Source organism: Zingiber officinale, chromosome 5B, assembly GCF_018446385.1.
Source record: "Zingiber officinale cultivar Zhangliang chromosome 5B, Zo_v1.1, whole genome shotgun sequence".
In the NCBI taxonomy this organism is placed as follows: Eukaryota; Viridiplantae; Streptophyta; class Magnoliopsida; order Zingiberales; family Zingiberaceae; genus Zingiber; species Zingiber officinale.
Window position 1 is genome coordinate 78,360,233 of NC_055995.1, and position 23,959 is coordinate 78,384,191.

A 23,959-nucleotide genomic window follows, 5' to 3' on the forward strand; every position below is an offset into this window, starting at 1 on the left:
GCACCAGAATTTACTTGGTTACAACCTAGGTGGTTGTTAATCCAAGCCAAATGAAAGCTCTTAAGAATCTCCTTCGGTGAAGGTGAAGAATCCTCTTACACTCGTTAACAGCTCATACTATTGCTAGGAAATCAATACAAAAGTTATTACATCTTTCCTAGGTCCAGAGGTCTTCTTATAACCCCTGGAAAAACTTATCCTCAGGCTGAAGGCGCCTTCCATAGGGCTGGAAGGCGCCTCTAGCAAGGCAAAGGATAAAACTTTATCCTTTCCTCCAACCACCAGATTGCCTGGTCGAAGGCGCCTTCCATAACTGGTTAAAAGCGCCTTCAACCATTGAAGGCGCCTTCTGCCTGAAGGTCGCGGAGGCACCTTCAACTCCTGTTGAAGGCACCTCTAGCAACTTCATAGCTCCTCTCTAGCTCTTCAGCTACTCCAATCGCCTGGGTGATTTCGGCCAACCAAAATAAGGCTCACCCGAGCCTAATTTCAGTCTTCTCCTCGAGCAGGCTTCCGCTCCAGCTTCTCGTCCCTCGAACGTCGCGCACGTCCTTCTCATCCACTGGTGTACTCTTCCGCAGCGTCTCGTCCCTCGGACTAGACCTGACCACGGTTCGGAACCGACGGTTCGACGGTTCGGAACCGCCGGTTCGACGGTTCCAGGCAGGTCGACCCTTAACCTTAACCGCCCAAGACGGTTACGGTTCACGGTTCAGAACCGTCGGTTCACGGTTCGGTTCACGGTTCGTCACGGTTCAAGATTAATATGTTAATAAAAATTAAAAATTAAAAATTAAACATTAAACATTAAAAATTAGAAATTAAAATTTATTAAAAAAAGGGCTTGCACTTATTTAAGTTGCCTACGTATCCCTTTAGGGGAATCAAAGCTCACGTAGTTCTTTTACATTTTTATCCTTTTACATTTTCATTCACTTCCATTTCCTGTTCCTGTCGTATTTGTTCCTTCAGTATCAAAATCTCCAACTTCGTCATTTGAAAGTTGCACTCCTTGGATTCTTTTCTCCGCTCTGGTCCAATCGTCCAATAATGATTGGGCTTCCAATGAGTCGGGAGACAAAGTTGATCGTCGTTCATCTAATATGTTGCCGCGACGTCTGCTCCACAGCAACAGTTGACACTGGATAAGCTAAAATTTCTTTTGCGATCACGGAGAGAACGGGAAAGCTTTGAGCCTTCTGTGACCACCACTTTAAGATATCAAAGTTTTCACTATCTGCTTCATTAAAATCAAAAGAAGTCGTAAAATAATTCTCAAGTTCCTGTGTGAAACTTGAGGATCCTCGTGGACGTTTTGTCCGTTCTTTTAATAAGAGTTGTGCTTTTATAAGTTTTAAATTACTACTAGTAGTATGTTGAATTTCAGAAATATTAATTTGTGTTCCATATTTTGCATAATATTGATTATAAATATCATATAAATAAATTCTAACATTATATATAATATTAACTGGATCAGGAGAAGAAGAATCTTTAATTGGAATTAAAGCGTCATAATATAAAGTTAACATTTCTTGTAAAACTTCTAATTTAAATCTAGGATCTAAAGCAAATGCAATTAAATAAATTTCAGGAATTAAATAAAAATATTTTTCCCATTTAGTTTTCATAGCTAAGATGCAAGGAGATAAAGATTCATTATTAATATGTTCATTTAAAACTAATACTATATTAGAAAAATTTTCTAAAACTAATTGAGCAGTGGGATAATAAACACCGGAAAGTTGTTCAGTTGCATCATTAAATACTTTTAAAATTTCACAAATACTACTACAAATATTCCATTGTTGTGAAAATAAATATATATTAGCATTAGTGTTTTGTGCAAAAAATGAACATAATAATTCTTTATATTGAAATGAATCTTGTAATAATTGGTATGTTGAATTCCAACGTGTTGGTACATCACGTGGAAATTTTTTAGGTCTCATTCCATTAATTTTACAAAACCTATCCCATTGTTTCATTATAGATGGATGAGACCATAAATAAGAAATTGCAATTCTAATTGGTTTAATATAACTTTCTAAAATTTTTAAACCATCTTGAACACATAAATTTAAAACATGGCATACACAACGAATATGAAAAAATAAACCTCTAATAATAGGTTGACAAACAAATTTTAGATCATCTATACAAGCGGTATTAGAACTAGCATTATCTAATGATATTGAAAATATTTTATGAGTTAAACCATATTCTTCTAAAATTAAACATAATAATTGTGCGATATTATGAGCATTATGTGATTCATCAAAAACTCTATAAGCTAATAATCTTTTTGGAGATTCCAAGAGTTATCGATCCAATGGCAAGTCACACCCATATACGAATGTGTTTGCCAATGATCACTCCAAATATCGGAACATAAAGAAACTTTATTATCTAATTTACTAAATTCATCAATTAAATTCTTTTTCCTTGTTTTACTAATTTTTAATTGTACGAGTAAGTGTAGTCCTAGGAACACGTTTAGCACATGGATTAAGAGATTCTTTACAAAATCTTCAAATGTGCATTTAGATCCAAAACTAAAAGAAAGATGTTCTACGAAACAAATTTAGCTAATGATTCTCTTAATTTATTATCCGAATATAAAATAAACCGGAATCGGTACTACCGCTAGTTGAAGAAAATCTTGATAATTGTGTTTGAGAACGGTCGAGTCCATATTCCGTCGGGTGCTTCGTTTCTACATGTCGTTTTCCGCCGGCTTGGAATTTGTAGGAAGCATTGCAGTGCTTACATTTTGCACGCATTTCTCCCGACGGAAGAGTGACCTTCTCAAAATGTTTAGTAAAAATAGAAGACTTTAGAGGAGCAAGTTCCCGAACCTTAGAAGTAATTACATCGGTACTTCCTTGTGTGTCGGGTGTCGGATTCGGAAGATGCTCGATCTCATCATCGGTGGATTGAATGTTGGGGTCCTCCTCCCGCGGATTCATTATTTGCTTTCCCTTCCGAGCTCGAGATGATGCACCTCCGCGGCCTCCTTCCATTGTAATTGAAAATTGAAAACGAAAGCGTGTAGAGATTAGAGAATATGAAAATGAGATTAAGAGTAGAGAAGATATGTGTGAAAAATGATGAAATGAGCTCTCTATTTATAGAGTTTTGATAGTAACGGACACTAAATCATAGCCATTGATCAAAAAACGGTCAAATGATCCTAACCGTTGAAAAAAAATACCTAAAAAATCCTCCCAACGGCTACGAACCGCCGGTTAACCGGCGGTTCAAGCCGTTAAAAAAAAAAAATTATCGGCTGAACCGCCGGTTCAACCCGTCGGTTAACCGACGGTTCGCCGGTTTTACATCCAATGAACCGGAACCGGCCCGGCAACTTGCCGGGCCGGTTCCGGTTCGACCCGGCGAACCGGGTCAACGGGCAACCGGCCCGTTGACCCGGTTACGGGCCCGGGCCGGGTCCGGGCCAGACCCGGCCCGGGGTCGGGTCTACCTCGGACGCACAGAGCTCGTCGACTCTCTCCCATGCCGTACTTCTCGCTAGCCGAGTCTTCTGCTTGACTTTCTGTGCTCCTAAACTCCTGTACACTTAGACACAAGGATCAGAACATAACAGGACATAACCTAACTTGGTTGATCACACCAAAAACAACCTTGGGGTTCCAACAATTCCACAGTAAAGGTGCAAAGGCGTGCGGAGGCACCTTCAACTCCCTTTAAAGGCGCCTCCAACAGTATTTCCAGCCTTCTTTTTTCTCTTCTGCTCCTCCGATTGCTTGGGTGATCACGACCATCCGGGATAGGGCTCACCCGAACCCATTTGCCAACCTTCTCCTCGAGCATGCTTCCACTCTGACTTCTCGTCCCTCGGAATGTCGCGCACGTCCTTCTCGTCCACCGGTGTACTCTTCCGTAGCACCTCATCCCTCGGATGCATCGAGCCCGTCGGCTCCCTTCCCGTGTCATCCTTTTCGCTAGCTACGTCTTCTACTCGACTTCTTGTGTTCCTAAGCTCCTGCACACTTAGACATAAGGATCAAACACAACAGGACCTAACTTAACCTGATTGATCACATCAAAACTACCACAGAGTTCCAATAGGAGTTACATTTGTTGCGTAAACACGAACTCCCAACAGCTTGGATCTCAGCATGATCAAGTGTTCGCGCCTCTTTCGGTATCCACATGAACAAGTCTTCCATCTGACTTCACGAACTCAAGAAGTGCAGAAGACAATCAACCAAAGGCTGTGCTAGCAACCACTTTGTTGAGTTTCGGCCAAGAGTGGAAGAAGGAAGAAAAAGAGCAAGAACACTATCACATCATGAAAATAAATCAAAACCCTTTTGTACTCATTCATAAAATTGTCTTAATGCCAATTTTCCTAATTGACATTAATATTTGTCTTCATCTAATACATTCAATGCATGAGAAATTCAAGATTGGCCACTCTTCATCCAATGCATGATCAATTCTAAATTGAACACTCCTCTTCCTTTATGAATTCAAATTTATCAAATCACTCAACGAGTCTAACTCATTAATTATCAATCCGAATTGACTTAATGAGTCTAATTCAAATTAGACTCAATCCAATAGTTAGATCTAATTGAGTCTAACTCAATGAGTCCAATTTGAATTAGACTTAATCCAATTATCCATCATATGAACCTATCTCCAAATCAACTTGTTCTTTGTGTGTGACCGAATAGGTTTTCGTAACGTTGGCAATGAGTCTAAAACTATTTTAGATATATAAACAATGAGTGACATCTAGCAATGCATCATTGCTATCCAAATGACAAGAATGTCGAGATCCGACTAACCTTTCCATGTCTATTATCTTGTATAACTCAAGTCTTCTATCCTTAATATCTAGATTGATTAATAAGGCATAGACCATGTCATCCTCTTATCAATCTTTGTGTTTCTTGATCTCTAAGTAGGCACAATCAAATAAGCTCAATATCATATATTGACTCATTTGAGCATGGTCATGCATTCTTGTGTCCTATTAATCAAGGGGGCTACATATATCACTTCTGTCGTATGGAACTGATAGATCACATCTACATCACTCTACATAACTTATTACATACCTAGTAATCAACTTTATAATCCACCTTGTTACAGGTGACGTTTACCGATACCAAAGTACACAACTTCTTATGTAGGGAACCGTAGTGACTTGAAGTCTAAGGACTATTCATATTATATAACGATCCATAAAACATTCTCATGGCAGGTCATTCAGTACATATTCTCTAATATATACCCATAAGTCAACCTGATATCTCATATTCATGACTTATGAGATTAAGTCATCTGTTAACCTACATACTAGCATCAACGCATTAATATTATCATTATATATTAATGTTTGACTAGGAATAGTTAAGAGTAGTATTTATATATCTACAATATCCCACTATCAATTCAACTAATTGATATATTGTAGACTAGAACCTACTACCCTAGGACATTATTATACTTATTCATTCGGCACTGAACTGAAGTAAATATAATAACCAACTTTACCTTTTTATTAGTTAATAAAATATTATACAAAAATGCTCTATTAATCATCTCATAATTCGTACTAGGGCTAATACTAACATGGGTTTCCCTGTGCCCTTCAACCATCCAATCAGAGGTTAAATTCCAAACTCTCGAGCCTTAAAGTCGAGTATCAGTGGTTTACCCGTGCCCTTCAACCACCCAATCGGAGGTTAAATTCCAGACTCTCAAGTCTTAACGCTGAGTTATAAGCGGGTTTCCCCATTCCCTTCGACCATCCGGCCAGATGTTAAATTCTAGACTCTAAGGCTAGGGTGTCGAGTTATAAGAGGGTTTCCCCGTTCCCTTTGACCATCCAGTCGAAGGTTAAATTCTAGACTCTCAGACCACGGTACCGAGTTATAAGCGATTTTCCCCATGCCCTTCGACCATCCGATCAGAGGTTAAATTCCAGACTTTCATGTCTTAGCGCCGAGTTATAAGCGGATTTCCCCGTGCCCTTCGACCATCCGATTGAAGGTTAAATTCCAGACTCTTGGGCGAAGGTGCCGAGTTATAAGCAAGTTTCCCTTTGCCCTTCAATCATTCGATCGGAGGTTAAATTCCGAACTCTTTGGTCAGGGTGCCGAGTTATAAGCGAGTTTTCCCGTACCTTTCGACCATCTAGTCGGAGGATAAATTTCATACTCTCAAGCCTTAGTGCCAAGTTATAAGTGAGTTTTCCCGTACCCTTGAACCATCCGATCGAAGGTTAAATTCCAGACTCTCATACCAGAGTGCCGAGTTATAAGCAGATTTCCCCATGCCCTTCGACCATTCAGTTGGAGGTTAAATTTCGGACTCTCAGGCCAAGGTGTCGAGTTATAAGCGGGTTTCCTCGTGCCCTTCAACCATCCGTTCGAAGGTTAAATTCTAGATTCTCGAGCCTTAGCACCAAGTTATAAGTAGATTTCCCGGTACCCTTCGACCATCCTGTCGAAGGTTAAATTTCAGACTCTTGAGCTTTAGCGCCGAACTATAAGTGGACCGTGCCCTTCAACCATCCGGTCGGAGATTAAATTCCAGATTCTCGGGTCAGGGTGTCGAGTTATAAGCAGGTTTACCCGTGTCCTTCAACCATCCAATCGGAGGATAAATTCCAAAGTCTCGGACCAGGGTGTCGAATTATAAGCGGGCTTCCTTGTGCCCTTCAACCATCCAGTCGAATGTTAAATTTCAGACTTTCAAATTTTATCACCGAGTTATAAGCAGATTTCCCTGTGTTCTTCAACCATTCAGTCAGAAATTAAATTCCAGGCTTTCAGGCCAGAATGCCCAGTTATAAATGAATTTCCCTGTACCCTTAAACAATCCAGTAAAAAAGAATATCTTTGAATGAAAATTAGAATAAAATATCTTTTTTTGAATAATAAAAAAAGTGCTATTTTGATTTTTTCCAAGAATAAACTGCCTGAGATGAACAAGTTAATCATCAGACTCATCAGCCTGTTTTCTCAACCATATGAATCTTATCTATCTAAAATACCTCAAGAATCGCAATTGTAATTCGAAATATAATTCATTCATTCATCCAAAATGTGTTAACATTTACAAACCCCAAACAAATTGGAATCAAACAGAATACTGGACAAAATGAACAAGAAGAATACATACAAAATCCATACACAGTGCTTTATCCCTCGTCCAGCAATTAGCAGTTCATCACATCAGTGGAGTTGCTCTGAAACAACAAATACTTGTGGATGGTAGTAAAGGAACGAGATTAACACGACAATCTTAATCTTTGTCTTGGCTCTTCACTCAGAAACTTCTAATGTTGCCTAAAAGCGAACGAAGGAACAAAATACAAACCTTGCCATCTTTTACACTTCTCATCCCTCTTTCTCGGTGGAAACTCCAGAGAAGTTTGGCAATTTGTCTATATGCTTCAGTGCTCGCTCAGCGATCTGCCTTGTCCTACTGTTTCCGTGACGAAATGCTTCAACCAAGGCAGTCCCAACATTTCGATCCCCAGAGACTTCATGAGCTATCACCTCTTTCCGCAAGATCCTCTCAATGGCCCACAAAGCTTGTTGCCTGAGTATCTCAGTGTGGTTCTCCCACAATATCTCTAGGATTGGTTTGATCCCTTCGGCCTCGTCCAAGACTGTCACTCCTTGCTCAATGTCCACCTCATCGTCCAATAGAGTGCACAAAGCTACCAGGGAAGCTTCCACCACCTTCACATTTGTATGATCAAGACAAGCAACCAGTTGTTCTACTGCCCTCCCTTCCAACAAACAGAAGCTATCCTTCACTGAACATGAACCATGATGAACTCTGCACAGCCCGCTAACAACCGGTTGCTTGCTTAGACAACAGGAAAAGATAGGGAAACAAGATCTTGGTTCTAGAACAACTGGCATCCTTGTGAGATGTTGTGACTGTTTGGAGAGATTTCGTAGCGCAAGGGCGGAGGCAACCAGTACATTGTCAAGACCATTGATCTGAAGCAGATCAGCAAAAAGGGCAGCAAGGTTATATTCACGAGTTAGAGCAATGGCATCAGAATTGTCATCTAGAATATAAGTGAATCTTGACAGAGCCCTGACTAGCCCTTCGAGAAAAGGATTCACGAAACGACCCCCACGAGTACTGCCTTGCCTGATACTGACCACATTGGAGGCCATTACTTTGAAGGCCCCTTCATCAAGAAGCTGCCTGGTTAAGTAGTAGTCCTCAAGAAGGTTGGACAACAAACCAACAGCATCTGCTTGTTCCTCGGTGATACCATTGTTCTCAGCAATGATACTAATCAAGCAACCTAGCTGGCCAGCAGTACTACAAAGAGCATTGGCCAGCTCGGTACCCATGTGAGGAGATATGTTACCCAGAAGTTTTACAGAAGCCATTCGAACCTCTCTCTGGGGAGCTTCAAGAAATTGAATGAGGCTAATGGTAGCACCTGAGCTTTTAATGGCAGCAACTATATTCTTGATGGTAGTAGATGAACTTGTAAGCCCAACAAGAACCTGAAGAAGCTTGCACTCAATAGCAGGACCAGTGTTACTGATCAAATGGAGAAGATTGTGAACAATGTCTTCGGAAACCAATGTACGATGATCTTGATCAAGCAGGATGGAAGCACAACCAACGCCTGAAGATACAAGATTTGACAAAACTGTTGCAGACACCTCTTTCAGCCTCGTAGGAAGCTGGTTGATGCCTACAGCGAAGAGGTCTTTGACAAGTGGAGGAAGGATGCCAGCTTGAATAAGTATCTTTGCACTAGTTTCATTAGAGGAAATCTGATTGAAAGCCATGAGGGCCGCTTCTCTTGCTGGGTTGCTCTCACTCTTCATTAGATCAACTAATGTTGAACCGGCTGTCTCAGCTACAGAGACTTTCACATCATTGCTCAAGACAAGATCTCCAAGGTAGGAAACCATAGTAAGTTGTATCTCCGGTGAACCTGAAAAGTTGCATCTAGAATTTAAATAAATTTGCCTGAAAAACACCAATGATGCACATTTAATAAGAGACTTAATCGATCCAAAATCACCACCGCAGAGAACAACCAGAAATTAACTTGTTTGTTCGTGAAAAGTAACCACTAGCACCATAGGTAAAATAAAAAGATATTCTTGTACGAGATGGAGGACACTATCCAGAAGACAATGAACATAATAAAAAAAAAAAAGCAACAGAAATTGACAAAAAGAGAACATATAAGCACATAAAAGCAGCCTGATTCATTTGTTTGAAAAGAAAAAAGAAGCCTAATAGAGAGAGCACTAAGTGAATAGCACCTTCCAGTAGGCGGGTAAGCAGTGGCTGCAGTCTTCCATTTTCAGCCATTTGCCTCACATTTTCTTCACACTTGTCAAGATTTTGCAATGTCTTTAGTGTTTTCTCTAGTGTTATATTGTTTTCCAATTTAGTACTTGCCATTCCAACCAATAAAAGAATTGCTCCACTAACTACTCCTATCTTTTCACACAAAGATCTAGATTTTGAAAGTTCATACAACAAAGACACTGCTTCCTTTGTCTCTTCAGAATGTTCATGTGACAAAATTTTCACAATTGTCTGAATAGTCTCCCCTGCAGCTATGGCTTCCTGTAACAAAAAAGAAAACATATATCACCAAAAGAGAAAGAAATAATATGTTCAAATTCATCAGTGTATGCAAATCCTAAATAACCTTATTAGCATCACTCTCTTTGGCTATGGCACAGAGGGTTTCAAGTGCCTGAACTCGCATTTTCCTGCTACCACTCTTCAGCATGTCAACGATCATTGGTATCAATTCAGAAATGTACCCAACATGCATGTTTGACCTGCCATTCTCGCAAATCTGTGTGATGTAACTGAGTGTCTGTAAAATCTCAATCTCTGGACTCTCTGAAGTAAGTGTCTTATATGCTTTTTCAAGCTGAGCAACTTCGTTCCTTTTAATCCATTCTTTAATCGCATTCCTCAAAGCTATGCTGGGGTTTACGTCAGTGCTCTTCAATTCTTTCTGTGTTAATGGACAAGTTGGCCTCCTTCCACTATCTGTGCAATCCCTGAACCAATTCTCGATTGCTTCTCGCTCAAAGGTCTGTCCATTCTCAATTGTAACAGGATCCTTCATAACCTGCTTCGTAAGTGGACAAAGAAATGCTTGGAAAATGGGCTCAATGCGTACATTGTCACGATAGCTATCATCAGATAGGCTACCAGAATCAAAGATCCCATCCCAGCTTTTTCTCATCTTTGTAGAGAAACCTAACATGACAGGAATGCATGCATTTAAGCTTCCACAGCAATTATATATAATAAGCCAATATGAAAGCATTACGAATTCCATGCATAACTAACTAAGCTCAGATCAGTGCAAGATTCTTTTCTATGATTATGAATTCCATAAATAACTAATCAAGTTCATATCAGTGGCATAGAACAAGAGTGTTTTCCCCTCCCCTATACTTCAGCTCAACAAAGGCATCTCAGAAGAAGAGAGCACAAAGCCTCACATTCTAACTGATACTACACATGATAGTTTCTTTTAAAAAAACATTAGCCATCGTGGATTTTGAAATTGTATGCATTAAAAATAAAAAATGATAGATATATTTAATCACTTACTGACCTGAATGCATAACACCTATATTTTCTCCCTAAGGTGGCCTTGCATGATTGCATCATACTTATTGGAATCCATGTTCAATTTGCTCAAAGTGTAAATTCAACGCCAGTTTGTGTATAGAAAGCAGAAAAAGTCTTTTTGTTCCATTTCTCATTGGACAAATCAATAGCCTTCAATTTATTGAGCATAGTAGTTGTTTTGATTAATTGCGCACAGTGAAATTTGCGAATACATGAACACTAATACTTGTAATTCATAAAGTGAAACTTGAACCTATGGCAGCCATTTTGATTTATTATATAAATCATTCAAACTACACTGTCTCTACATTTCGTCCATTGACCTATTAGTGTGTGTGTGTGTGTTTTTCTCAGAATCATTAAAAGCTACATGAATCGCCCTTTAAAGCGAAGCAAGTGAAAGAAATCAAGTCAAGGAAACCTTACCGCTCGGTGTCACACTTTCTGATGACTTTTCCAGCGTGGCCAAGCCCTAATTTTCCGCCACCGTGGGGGGATCGGCCGTGGCTCGCCTCGAGCGCGGTGGCATCCGCTGTGGCCTCCGAGAGCGAGAGATCCGATGAGCTTTGGGGCGTATTAGAGCTGCAGGACGAGAGGAAGCGGGATCGAGAAGTGGCCGGGGAAGGAGGGAAGGAAAGAGGAGCGAAGACAAACAAGAAAGAGACGGGAGATCCACAGGGGAACAGCGAGGCTATTGCTTGGAATTTTGCATTTGGACCAATAAAATCTTCAAGTCATGGCCCATGCCGAGCGAGGTGGTACACTCGTACTTGTTCACAGAGTTGAAAGTTCAAACAATTCTAACTGGTTACAACTTGAAATTTAATATTATTTGACTTCTCCTTTTAACAATAATATTATATATATATATATATATATATATATAATATTATTGTTAAAAAGAGAAGTCATAAGTCCCATAAATGGTGATTGATTTGCCACGTTAAAGCCTCGTCCCCCTCTCTTCCACTTGTTGTTTAGTTATCTTGATTTATCTTAGTCGTATTGATCAACGAAAATATTAGGAGTGACATAATCATCTTTTGCCATTTAAAAAAAATCAAAATAATTTTATTATAGCTACTTATAATTATGATCATAATTTTTATAATGATGGGCCATCTTGATTTATTAATGTTTATTAAACTCAAATTGTTATTTTTTAAAATTTATTTTCATAATTTAGGTGTTTCGTTTTTATCATTCGACTAATCTTAGAGGTAGCCGATCTAGTCCCACAAAAATTTATCAACAACTCTTATCATTCGACTAATTCTAGAAATTACCGATATAATCCTATAGAAAATTTTCATCAACTATCAAAATAAATTGAGAAGTATAGATAAAACAACGTCACAAGTAATTTCATTGCCTAAGGAGTCCCACCATTTATCATCACATTATAGCCCTAGAGCCTCAAGTTGCTAAAATTGATGTATATTGTTGATATCATTCCTTTCCATTCTAAAGTGAAGCCAAAGATATAATTTTTGTAGCAAATTTGATATGTTTTGCGGACTTAATTTTAAAATGCATCAATTGGAATTGCAAATTTAATATCACTTTACTCGAAAAAGGGGTCGCAAATTTACAAGAATGACTTCCATCTTACATGATAGTGAAAAGTCAAAGCTCAAGTCGGTAAGTCTATGAGATAATAACTATAAAATAAACAGAAAATTCCATCATCTCTATAGACCCCACTCATACACTTATCAATTTGAATTTCTATTAAGCTTTCTCTTAATGATGTAGGACGATCATGCGGCCACTAACATGGTGGTACCGCATCAAAGCTCAAGGCCTCAGACCCAAATCATATCCATCGGAATAAAATGTATATAAATTGCCCTTTCAAAATTATGCCAGCATGAATCTTGCTACATGTGGTAAGAGACGGAAAAGAATAACGGAAAAAAAGTAAGGTGACTTAATCACACTATTGCTTCGATACTCTTAATTATTCACAGTATATGATATCAACAAAGGTACATCCTTGTATGTGCACATAAACATTAAATAAATATGGTAATGTTAAAAAGAAGCCGTTATCTCGAATCATTTTTGCTGACAATTAAAAACCGATGGAACAAGCTATTGGAGAATCTGAAAACTGTTGAATCTTACAGACAAGATCTTAAAAGTGGTAAGCCTTACAGACTCATTGAAGGACACAAGCTGAGTACTGATATTCCAAGTGGAGTTACTGCCTGGGATTCCCAAGCAGTCTCTCGACAGCAGCATGGACGTTCCCTGCAGTGGCAGTTAGCGCTCGGATGTTCTCTTGGGTATCGTAAAATCCCATTTCTTGAAGCTGAGATAACTGAGTCGCATAAAGTTCTTCTGGAGGGACTGCAAATATGACAAGGAAATAAAGTTCAGATTCTTATATCAAGTAATATAACCAAGGAAAATACCCAAATCGTGTCCATGTTAATGAAAAATTTCCCATTTAGGGCCCCTAAAATAAACTTAAGTTCAAATGCACATTAAGGTAATTTAGGGAAAATACTCAAACAGTCCCTCTTCTCACTTTGTATCAAAATACCCTCTGCCTATCACACTATTTCACCAAAGGAGCATGATACACATCTTGCATCAGATTTGTATCAAAATGACACTTATATGACACACACTCAACCAAAAGGCAAACAGTCAAGGTTATGAAAATGGCAAGTTTTAAGCCCATCAAGTTGTCAAACCAAAGAGCCGAATAAAAGATATTTCGTTTGTAATTTATACAAAAATACAACTAATGGAAATGCACAGCGTACTAACCTAGATAAAATAAGAACAAGCTGTGAAGAGTGATTCCACCATATGGTTACATTAAAGAACTTAATGATCAATACAAATTTGCCAAGGGTGTGTGACATTGACAAAGTTTCAGTCCACCAAGCTCAAAACAATATTTTGTATCAATAGTATGCCGATATTAGCCTTAGATGTTACCAATCCACTCAAAACATATTACAGAATTATTGCATAATACGAGCTATCAAGAGCATAAAATTCACAAATTCTCAGTTCATCAAGCTGTTTCACTAACTAATTTAATATATAGCAAGTTTTTATATACGAGGGCTGTATTTTTATACAATAGGCTGAGAGGGGGCTGAGATTAAGTATTTATAGGCCCAAGCTCAAAATTATTCATTAGCAAGTGCCCAATTTTGGTAGATCTTTCCAATAATTTAACAAGATAGACTTGCGTGTTGATAAGAATTCATAAATCAGCACCATTAGAGAGGAGAAAATTGACCATTTGAAGGGTTGGGGATGCCAAGACCTCCTGTGCCAAGCCCACCAAACATGTTCATCAGGAACTCCATCCCTGTGTTGTTTTGTGTGCCTATCAAATATTGAGTAGCAGCATTAAATCATGATATGAGAGATCAAACACACAGAATAATAATCTAACAAGAATTCCAATACAACTCTAGAACAATTGCTGAAATCCTGCAGGCATAGCATCACAGATATAACTAAAAAAGTTGTACAAACACCAACCCAATTTTTAAAATGCATGCTTCTAGCAGAATACATGTCCCAAGATCATGAGACACTTTCCTAACTTGTATAGAATGGGGTTTATGAACTTTGATTGTAGATTTAATAAGCTCATAAATAGAAAAAAAAAACTTTTTATATAAATATTAAATAATGATAGAATTTCAAGAAAATGAACATGTTGCATTCTCAGTTTATTCTATTCAATCGGTAAATTATATAGCATTCTAGTATAAGGCAATCAGTCTCAGTAGAACTGAAGATTTAAATTAAAAACGAAAATTTTGAGATTGGATTCTGACCAATAACAGTGCAATACCTAACCTCAGTCAAATGGTAAGCTCTGTTGCTAGTGTTGAAGGGAATGGAAATGGTAGTGATTAGTGAATTACTTCCTTATGCATAATTGCTAAGTTAGTATATAAAACAGTTATATCAAGTGTAAGATTAATGGGATACATTAAATAGACATATAAAATACAAGGTTTTTTACTAGGGAACTACTAGAAAAACTAATTCCTTGTTTATTAGAAATTTAAGTCCAGATGTGGTTCAAGAAATTAGATTTGAAATGCTAAAATTATAAGAGTAGCAAGCGTCTGCTCAAAGACAATTAATTTGGTGTGCGTGACCATGTTTCAACATAAAATGTTTAGTTGTAGGAACTGAGCATGGATTGAATATGGGCATTTAGGAAATTTTCCCTCTTCTTCTCATGCTACTGCTGTTTCTCCTACGAGTTGGTGACTTGAGCACATTCATACAGGTTGACCAAGTTTAACATGTTAATTTAACCTGGGATCAGATGAATCAGAATGAACTCACACATTGACTTGGAAAAGTGATATAGACCCCAGGATCATGTGAAAACTTTGGCCCGTATAATTTAACAACATTAGCTTGATCCATGGTTTACAGTGCTAGTTAATATTCAATGCAACAGTGTTGTTACAATTTTGAGAAACGGAACTTAAAAGTTAGAAGCAGTTAATACAGGATTAAGTTTGCAAATTGCAATTACTGCCCAGCAAATCATCAATACTGATCACAAGACACCTATAGTAGCAGTTCTCTAGAACAAGCAATTACTAGCACATTGAAACCATAACAGATAATGGTATAACAATTGAGAGTTGAAATTTATTGTTACCAGTGCCTCGACCTGTCTGCTCTTGCTCCCTGCAAAATAGAAGATAAGATTTAGGCACCTAAATGATCTATTTCCAATATGAAAAAAATAACATAACTAAAAGTCCATAAAAAGTTTACCTCAATTTCAAAAATAGATGCATTAAAAAATCTACAGAATGTAACATGTAGAATATATTTGATTCAATGATTGCCTATCTATATGTGCATGCACATGGTAGAGGGAAGAGACAATGAGTCATGCAAAGTGACAAACTACACAGGTAAGTTTACAAATAGAAGGCCCAATGGATAACGTACATACCACATCTAAAAAGAGAAAATATCATACGAGTTAATAAAAAGACGACTGATACTCACGTGGTTGACTGCTGCCGACCAATGTGGGAGAACAGAGATTGTTGAAAAGATAAAAGTTGCTGCAGGACAGAATTATTCAAATTGCAGATTTTAAAGAAAATGATTTTTTTTTTCAACACATACTACTCACCTGCATTGTTTCAGGTGACATAAGCTGGCGTATAAAATCTGGGTTTTGCATCATCTCTCTTAACTGAGTATTTGATTCCAATAAACTTCGCACATTGGAGTTCGAATTAAGCATCTGCATTAATTATCAAACAAAAGTAAGACGCCAGCCATGTCCAGCAAATCAGCCATGGTTCGTGAGACTCTACCTGGTTCACATACTGAGGATCAGAAAGGAGATTTTGCATCATCTGCGTCATAGCAGGATTTTGCAAAATCTGACTTAACATGGATGGATCTTGCATCCTGCCAACCATGTTTTCTAAATCCAGTGAACCAAGACCAGTTAACCCACGAGTTGTCGGTGCATTTGCAGCAGTTGATTGTGTATTGACTGGCTGTGACCCTCCAGCTACCAATCAAATAAACCAGTAAAAAAGGCAAGAATAAAATATTAGCAGAAAAATTATCACATAACGCAAGGAAGAAAACCTACAGTTGGCACCCCAAGGGTTAGGAAGAGGATTGGCATTAGGTACAGTCCCAGTTGTTGGCTCTGAACTAAGAGTTGAATCTGCTGACGTCTCTCTGCCACTGCCACGTCCAGCACCCTGATTTCTGAGAAGAGCAGCAAATGGGTTGGATCCTATGTCACCCCCTGAGTCGCCTCCCATAGTGGTTGCATTAAGAAATGGCTCCTGAACAGTTTCATACATGCGTCGTAGCATGTTGAATCCTTCAGGAGATGATTCGATATTGCTCATCGCCCTATCAGTGTTACGCATCATCTCCCTCATGAGTTCAGGATTCCTTGCCGCCTCAAGTGTCTGCCTCAGAGTATTTGGATCATTGAGGACATGCGCAAGCTCAGGATTACGGTCAATAATTTCACGCATTTGGGGATTGTTCATAAAAAGATTGCGGATTATATCTGGATTGCTAATGAGATTCTGCATGGCAGGCATATTCATAATTTCCCTCATAATATTAGGGTTCTGACTAAGCTGCTGTTGCATCTGATCAAGCTCTGGAAATCCAGCTCCCAATAAACCAGCTGTCCCACTACCAGATAACCCATTAACACTTAAGCCCGGAGAAAGGGAACCTCCAAAAGTAGATGATGGATTAGTGTCTGTTGCTCTTGAAACACCTTGGTTATTCACAGCTTTGTTAGTTGGCACAGCAGAAGGAGCACCACCACGAACCATGTGAATGGTATGATCTGATTCGACACCTATTCAGAAAGGTATGATGATCAGCTAGTGATGCAAATTATTCATTGTATCAAGAACCAGATGAAACTATACATTAACACCAAGCTATGGTTCCAATTATTTGGGATCGGCTACATAGATCTATCTCTCATTGAACTCTATGTAATTTTATATTTGGTAGTATCATGGTTAATTGTGCAGAGTTTGCAAGCACATCAATGAACCAAAACAAATGCCAAAATGTACTACATGTTTTAACTAGAAACAATAATAAGTTACAACTCAAGCAACTTATAGTCATTTCATAACATGAAACCAAAATATTCAGACAAGTATACAACTTAAGGTCTGACAAAAAAGTAAGATCGAACAATAGCATGTCAGTCTGTATTAAGAAAAAGAAGGCATATCTGCATATCCGCATATCCATTGGCAAATAGCCCCTCGGATGTAGCTCAGTCTCTAGTTAAAAGTACCATCAAGTACCATAGTTAAAAGTACAAAAATATCATGTGACAAAAAATGGTGCATGAAATTCAGGGAAGATGCCCACATAATGCCATATTCAATCAAAATCTAATTTGACTGAATAACATGAAACAAATAAATATAGTTAATTCTGCTAGGACCAATAGCCATTTAGCTAAATTTCACAGCCACATTACAGACAATCATAATATGTGCCATAACAATCCATAAACAATAAGAGATAGACAATCTCGCTCAAATATATTTTAAAACACCATTCAAAGCAGTGGGGAAAAAAAGCAGACGGCAAAATTGACAGCAGGGAAATGTATCTTTGGTCGCAAGAACGATGCCAAAGATTTGTACATCGTGTGATAGATAGATCTACTAAAGTCCTGAAGCAAGATCCATTCAGATCGGGGGGAAAATATGTATTCCACGGGCAACTAAAACCTAGACCTAACTTGAGGACGCACCGTAGCTCGCGAGAGTATGGTCGTCCTTCAAGATCCTTCCCTTGTAAATCAGCCGCTGCTGTTCCGCCGGCACGTCACAGCTGCTGGCGACGACGGCCTTGAACGCGCCCACCATCTCGTCGAGCGCCGCCTGCACGGAGAACTTGGAGCCGTTGGAGCACCGGATGTGGATGGTGGCGGAGGCAGGGACCGTTCCGCCGGACTCTCCATCGGCTGCCATGGACGAGTAGGACCTCGGCGGATCGGCGATTCCCTAACCCTAACGAGGTGAGTAGATCGCCGAAGGATTCGCTTTTGCTGAAACTTAAATCGATGACAAATATGTCTCCATGTTTTATTGGTTTCCTCCTGATAAATAAACAAAATATTAAATACTATTTATTATTTGGCTACCTTTTATTATCCTTCCTGGCCATCATCGTGATGGGTCGGTGGGTATTTCGTGCGACGCGCCGTACCGTGAAAAATGTGCGGTGAACTTAATGACCGTTCGTTAGTGCTGAATAATAGCGAGGTGATCGTGGTGATAGCGATCGGATGCCAGGGCAGGAGGGAATGAGGCGTGGCGGGCGTGAGCATGGTCGATAAAATGGCAAAAATCAAAAGACACCTAAATTAAGTAAATCATAAGGACATTCCTTTTTTTAAAAAAAAATAAAAAGATATCTGATTAAATATTTTATTTCAAAAATATATGTATTTTCAATATTATTATAATAGCTATGACCCGAGCGGAGTTAAGATATTGATTTAGTATAAGTAAATTGTGATTACTATTGATGGATACGTTACGAAGAACATCTCCCTCGGTTCAGTTCCAACAATAGACTTGATAATAGTGTTGTTGTTGAAGCTCTCTACTTCACAAGCCGTGGCATCGTTGAATGACGGGATAGTGACCGACTCCAACTTACAAATTACAACAAAGTCACAAGTTAAGTATAGATTTAGCTATTTGAGTCAAATGTTGGTATAGTATCAATATATTAATATCAAACGGTTGTGACTCAAATATTTGTGTAATAATTTATTTTTTTATTTTTATGGTTGTGTAATAGTAATTTTTTTTATCTGACCTATAGTAAGTTTGTTTTTTTTCAAACCTAATGTATGTAGTTACACACATTGGGCTTAAGGTTGTAAATGAATCAAGCATTCGTGAACAAACTTGGTATTCGACTTAGTAAGAGCTTGTTTATGTTCGTTCAATATACACAAGATTAATTAAATAAAAAAACTTGAACAGCTTGTTAAACTAAACAAACAAGCTTGAACGCATATGTATTCACCTCGTTAACGTTCGTGAACGACGTTCACGAACCATATTCATTAATAAAACTCTTTTCAATATGCTAAATAAATAATTAAATTAAATTAAATAAATAAATAAATTTAAATTATCAAGTTCGATAACTAATTAAATAACTAAAGTTTTCAAACAATCAAACAAACTTGAATTGAGAGCTCGATAACATCTAAACAAACCAAGCTTGAACCAAGTTCGAACCAAACTCAATCCAAGCTTGAATTGAGAGCTCAATAATATCTAAACAAGTCAAGCTCAAACCAAGCTTCAAATAAGCTCAAGCTTATAAAAAATAAACCTAGCCAAGCTTGAACAATCATTTCAAAAGCTTGGTTCATTTTAAGCTTGGCTTGGCTCGGCTCGATTACTTTATCAAGCAAGCTTGAACACCCTAAAGCTCGGCTTGGCTCGGCTCGTTTGTAGCCCTAATTGGGCTTGAGTTGACTCCACCTCTCGCTACTCCTAACTACTATAATATGAGCAAGGATCCTTTAGAGTTGATTTCTAATGACAGGAGGCAACATAAATTAGTGGGATTACATAGGTTAGATTGCTCCTATAGGATCGTTGCATTGGAGGGGAGGAAGGGTGAATAGCACTCGTAGGTTTTACGTTTTTAGAAAAATGTTCCCGTAAAAAGTAATCGCAACGAAATAAATAAAGAGACGAAAAGAGACCATGCTAACAGGGCCAAGATTTATTTTGTTCGGAGCCTATAACAACTCCTACTCCAAGTTAGGTACTCGTTGAGTGCTTTCTATGGGATAATCACTGTCAGTTTGAAATAATACAAATAGAGATTTACAACTTTTGAATAATTGAAATAAATTAAATGTACTGATAATCTATAGAATTGAAGAATTAAGTCTTCTGTTGTTAGAGTGATGTTTAGGTGTCGTAGAAATGTTTTCTGAGCAGCGCGCAAGAGCGGAAGATGATTGGGTATTGAAGCTATTGGTCAAAGCATTCTTTTATAGCCCCATCCGGGGGCTTGGATCCCCTCCCAGATGTATGGACTGTACTGATGTGACGAGCTCTCGTTGAAACTTCATCCCTGAAGTTTATCCAGTCCTGGTACCCGGACCCTCTCCGAGCCCATAGACCACTAACGTGGTTCGGCCACTCGTCCAAGCACTTGGAGCAACTCCGGGGGCCCGGACCACAGGGTGCCTGGCCAGGCACCCTCTCGGGGCCGCCTCTATGATGAACCCTATATGAGCGCTCGGACCACCATTTTTTGTCAAGTCCTTTTTTTGCAAAATAGGGTTAGTCCAAGTAATAATATATAAAGAATGATAAGTTTTGACAGCCTTCAGACTGTCAGGTCCTTACTTTGAGTTTTGTTGAAACTCTAGGTCTGACCAACGTCTACTTTTCCTCTTCGAGGAATTTTTCTCACTTACTCCTCTTAAGCGAGATTACCTTTTTCTAGACCGATCTTCTAGACCGTCTGGACTTTTGCTTACCGTACGTGACCTCAGGACTTCATGCTGGACGTCCCATCCCTGACCCGGCCAGTCTTCCATCCGATGTTCGCCACCCCCAAGATTTTTACCTAGCATCATCGTTTCTAGGATTTTGTCCAATGCCCTCGACCCGCCAAGACTTTACTCGATCCCCCAGACCAGGACTTCATTGTTTAATTACAGTTAAGATTTTCCACTTGTCTAGCCTCAACTAGAACTTTTCCTTTACCTAAGGTCACTTAGGATTTTCCTGCACACTCAGTTCAACTTGTTAGACAATAAGAAACCTTAACTTTGAACCCTTTGCCATAATCAAAACTTAGGTTTGATCATCTGGTGGTTCTTACACTAATAACTCTGGCAGTAGAAGAGCAATTAGTGGTAGTAAAGGGAGGAGGGGGCGTCCCTCAGCTCTAGTCCCCTTAAAGCATAAGAATAACAAAAGGTGGGTTGACTTGTTCTCCTCCAAGCCTACAATCCATTGTTTGCGTAGGAGAATGCCCTCCAATATATATTGTTTAATAATGAACGAGTTACATTGGAGACTGATGATGTTGATACAATCCAAACGGCTATGGATGATTATTTAGTAGGATGCTTCGTTAAGTAGTTTACAGTTTGGGTTGTAATCAAAGCCACGGTTAAGCGATGGAACGTTAGGTATGATATAAATATCCACAAAATATGTGACCTATCTTCAAATTCCGTTTTGCGGAGACTGTGAGAGGGTCATGTATGGAGGATCTTATGTATTGGTAATGGATTATCCATTATACTTGAAGTCACTTCCAATGGGATTCTTTTTTCAAAGGGGAGAATTACAATGACTACCAATACGAGAGCAAATATTCAACTTGCCACATGAGTGTTAGATTATTTATGTCTTGAGCAAGTTGGCTTCCAACATTAGTCGACCATTATTTACTGATCAGATGACTCATCAACGGAATCGAAACAATTATACGTGGGTGCTAGTGAAGGTGGATATAACGCAGGAGCCGCCGATAACCATCCCAACGATGCTCCTCGGAGCCATGGAGGTAGATCTTCCCCAATTCTTTGAATCTAAAGTCAAGTTTTGCTTAAAATGTCAACATATGGGGCATTGCCAAGATCATTGTGAAGTTTTGGATGATAAACAATCAACATCACAACTCTTGGACATGGTGGCATCCACTGACCTAATTCAACAACATTCGTATACAAGGATGGCAAAGGTGAAACACCCTCAAGCCCTTGCTTTGGTGCAAAGAACATCATTAACGTAGGAGGGGATGATTCACTAAAGGATATAGATTGATCTGAAAAGATGAGACATGCTAAGAGAATAGAGTATATCAAGATGTTCTGGCAATGGTTGCTATTGTGAGCTCACCACAAGCACTAATTGTTAAAGTTTCTCAACAAATAGAACCTTTTGAAAATCTTGGGACAACTAAGAAGCATATTGTAGGAGGGGGCAAGGAAGCTCTCCAGGACACTACGAGCTATGCACAAACTATGTAGGAAACCACTAGGAATTGGAAGGTGCAGGTCTGATGATGGAATCATAGACATAACCAAAATACATCACATCAGGGTTGGTCACTAGAGATCATACTGGAACTACCGACTTAGTCAATGACACACAAAACTTACCTTTTAGTTACTTGATGAAAAGGTAAAGCCCTAGCTATAGTGGAGGAGCAGAAGGAGGAGAATTGACCAAGAATGATGGCTGGACTTTTGAGTAGGTCTAGCGAACTATAAAGATTAGAGCTATTTGTAGGACATTATCCTCATCCATTGGGATAGCGTAAACCATCATAAGGTGAATGAAAATAGGTTCTTAGAATATTAGAAGCTTGAATAAATGTCTCAAATAGAAGAGGGTGGGGTCCCTCTTCCACAGTGTGAAGCTAAGTGTTTTGGGTATATTAAAGACAAAGCTATAGCTATTAGCGGGGGGTTTTCAAAAATTAAAACTCATAGATTCCATCAACTTCAGGTGGAACAACAAGATAATCAAAGAAGTAGGAGTTGGATTCTATTGATCTATGATGACCAAAAGGTTGATCTAGAGGTGTTGGAATGACATGACCAATTTATACACTGTTGGGTCAAATGTATAATGTCACGGAGACTCTTTGCGATCACATTTGTCTATGACCAACTTACTATTAAAGGGAGGAAGGTGTTTTGGGAGAGACGATAACTGATTTCAGTTGATATGGAGACCTCATAAACGTCTTAGGGGATTTCAACTCTTACTTAACAGCGGAGGACAAGAATAGAGGGCTACTGGTCACATCTCATTGCCTATCAAATTTTCACCAATGTGTAACATTTGCAGGACTAGAGGACCAAACATATATAGGCGTAGATACACATGGACAAATGACAATATATATTGCAAATTGGACAGAGCTCTAGTCAATAGAAATGGTTGGAAGCTGTTTATAGAGTTTCGTGGATTTCACCCTACCAGAATATTTGTTAGATTACACAGCTTACTTGGTATCAGTCATGATGTCGGAGTCTTCATACAAAAGTCATTTAAATTCTTCAATATGTGGACTCAACATGATTCATTTTCCCAGTTAGCAGAGACAAAATGGATGAAGTACAAACAACAAGCAGTTTGAAGTAATAAGTAATATTGTCTTGGGAATATCTTAAAGTCACTGAAAGGGAATCTAAGGAAGCTAAATGATGAGCACCACCAACATGTTATTTACACGGGTAGCGACTATGAGGGGGCGGTTAGAAGAGGTACAAGATGAATGGTTAACACATGACTACATGGTGGAGGATTACAAGAAGTTATAGAACACCACAGCACGCTTGAGTGTTGTTGAACATTCATTTATCATGCAGCGTGCGAAGATTGGATACTTTAAACAGGTGGATCAAAATGCCTCATTATTTCATTCACTAGTGAAGTGTAACAACAAGCGTAATGAGATCATTACTATGGAAAAACCAGATGATAATCTTCCGGAATCATTTGAAGAAGTGGTAAAGGCATTCACTAATCACTTGAAACGCAAACTAGTTTTAGATCCAAAGATAATCACCCCCTTCCTCAATCTTGTATGAGTTTTGGCTAGTAGATTATCTCAAATCATCATGGTGCTTTGGAGCGCCTTCCTACAATAAAGGAAATTAAACAACATTATTTGACATTGTAGATCAAAAGACGCTTAGTTCATATAGATATAACTAGGGGTGCAAATGAATCAAATTGAGCTGAATAATATGGAAATATTAATATTTGAATTCGGA

General features: G+C 38.6%; 2 protein-coding genes across 2 annotated transcripts; both read right to left on the reverse strand.

Moving 5' to 3' along the window:
- Positions 1-7,050: 7,050 nt before the first annotated feature.
- LOC121984619 (U-box domain-containing protein 44-like) lies at positions 7,051-11,345 on the reverse strand. Its single transcript, XM_042537649.1, has 4 exons — positions 11,065-11,345; positions 9,692-10,257; positions 9,297-9,606; positions 7,051-8,959 (listed from the first exon to the last, which is right to left on the reverse strand). The coding sequence occupies exons 2-4, from the start codon at positions 10,241-10,243 to the stop codon at positions 7,380-7,382; spliced, it is 2,442 nt and encodes an 813-aa protein (XP_042393583.1). The 5' UTR covers positions 10,244-10,257; positions 11,065-11,345; the 3' UTR covers positions 7,051-7,379.
- Positions 11,346-12,589: 1,244 nt separating this feature from the next.
- On the reverse strand, positions 12,590-18,290 carry LOC121984620 (ubiquitin domain-containing protein DSK2a-like). The gene is made up of 8 exons (XM_042537652.1): positions 17,924-18,290; positions 16,262-16,999; positions 15,975-16,177; positions 15,788-15,901; positions 15,658-15,716; positions 15,299-15,327; positions 13,901-13,990; positions 12,590-12,990 (listed from the first exon to the last, which is right to left on the reverse strand). The coding sequence occupies exons 1-8, from the start codon at positions 18,141-18,143 to the stop codon at positions 12,842-12,844; spliced, it is 1,602 nt and encodes a 533-aa protein (XP_042393586.1). The 5' UTR covers positions 18,144-18,290; the 3' UTR covers positions 12,590-12,841.
- Between the last annotated feature and the right edge of the window lie 5,669 nt (positions 18,291-23,959).

Bases quoted from the DNA above. Each gene is read 5' to 3' on its own strand.
- LOC121984619 (XM_042537649.1), bottom strand. From the start codon at position 10,243: ATGAGAAAAAGCTGGGATGGGATCTTTGATTCTGGTAGCCTATCTGAT. The intron at 9,607-9,691 runs GTTATTTAGGAT...TTTTTGTTACAG, and splicing joins AAGAGAGTGATGCTAATAAG to GAAGCCATAGCTGCAGGGGA. The intron at 8,960-9,296 runs GTGCTATTCACT...GCAACTTTTCAG, and splicing joins GCTTACCCGCCTACTGGAAG to GTTCACCGGAGATACAACTT.
- LOC121984620 (XM_042537652.1), bottom strand. From the start codon at position 18,143: ATGGCAGCCGATGGAGAGTCCGGCGGAACGGTCCCTGCCTCCGCCACC. The intron at 15,717-15,787 runs GTGAGTAGTATG...TCTGTCCTGCAG, and splicing joins TGTCACCTGAAACAATGCAG to CAACTTTTATCTTTTCAACA. The intron at 12,991-13,900 runs GTCAATTTTCTC...TCATATTTGCAG, and splicing joins CATCCCCAACCCTTCAAATG to TCCCTCCAGAAGAACTTTAT.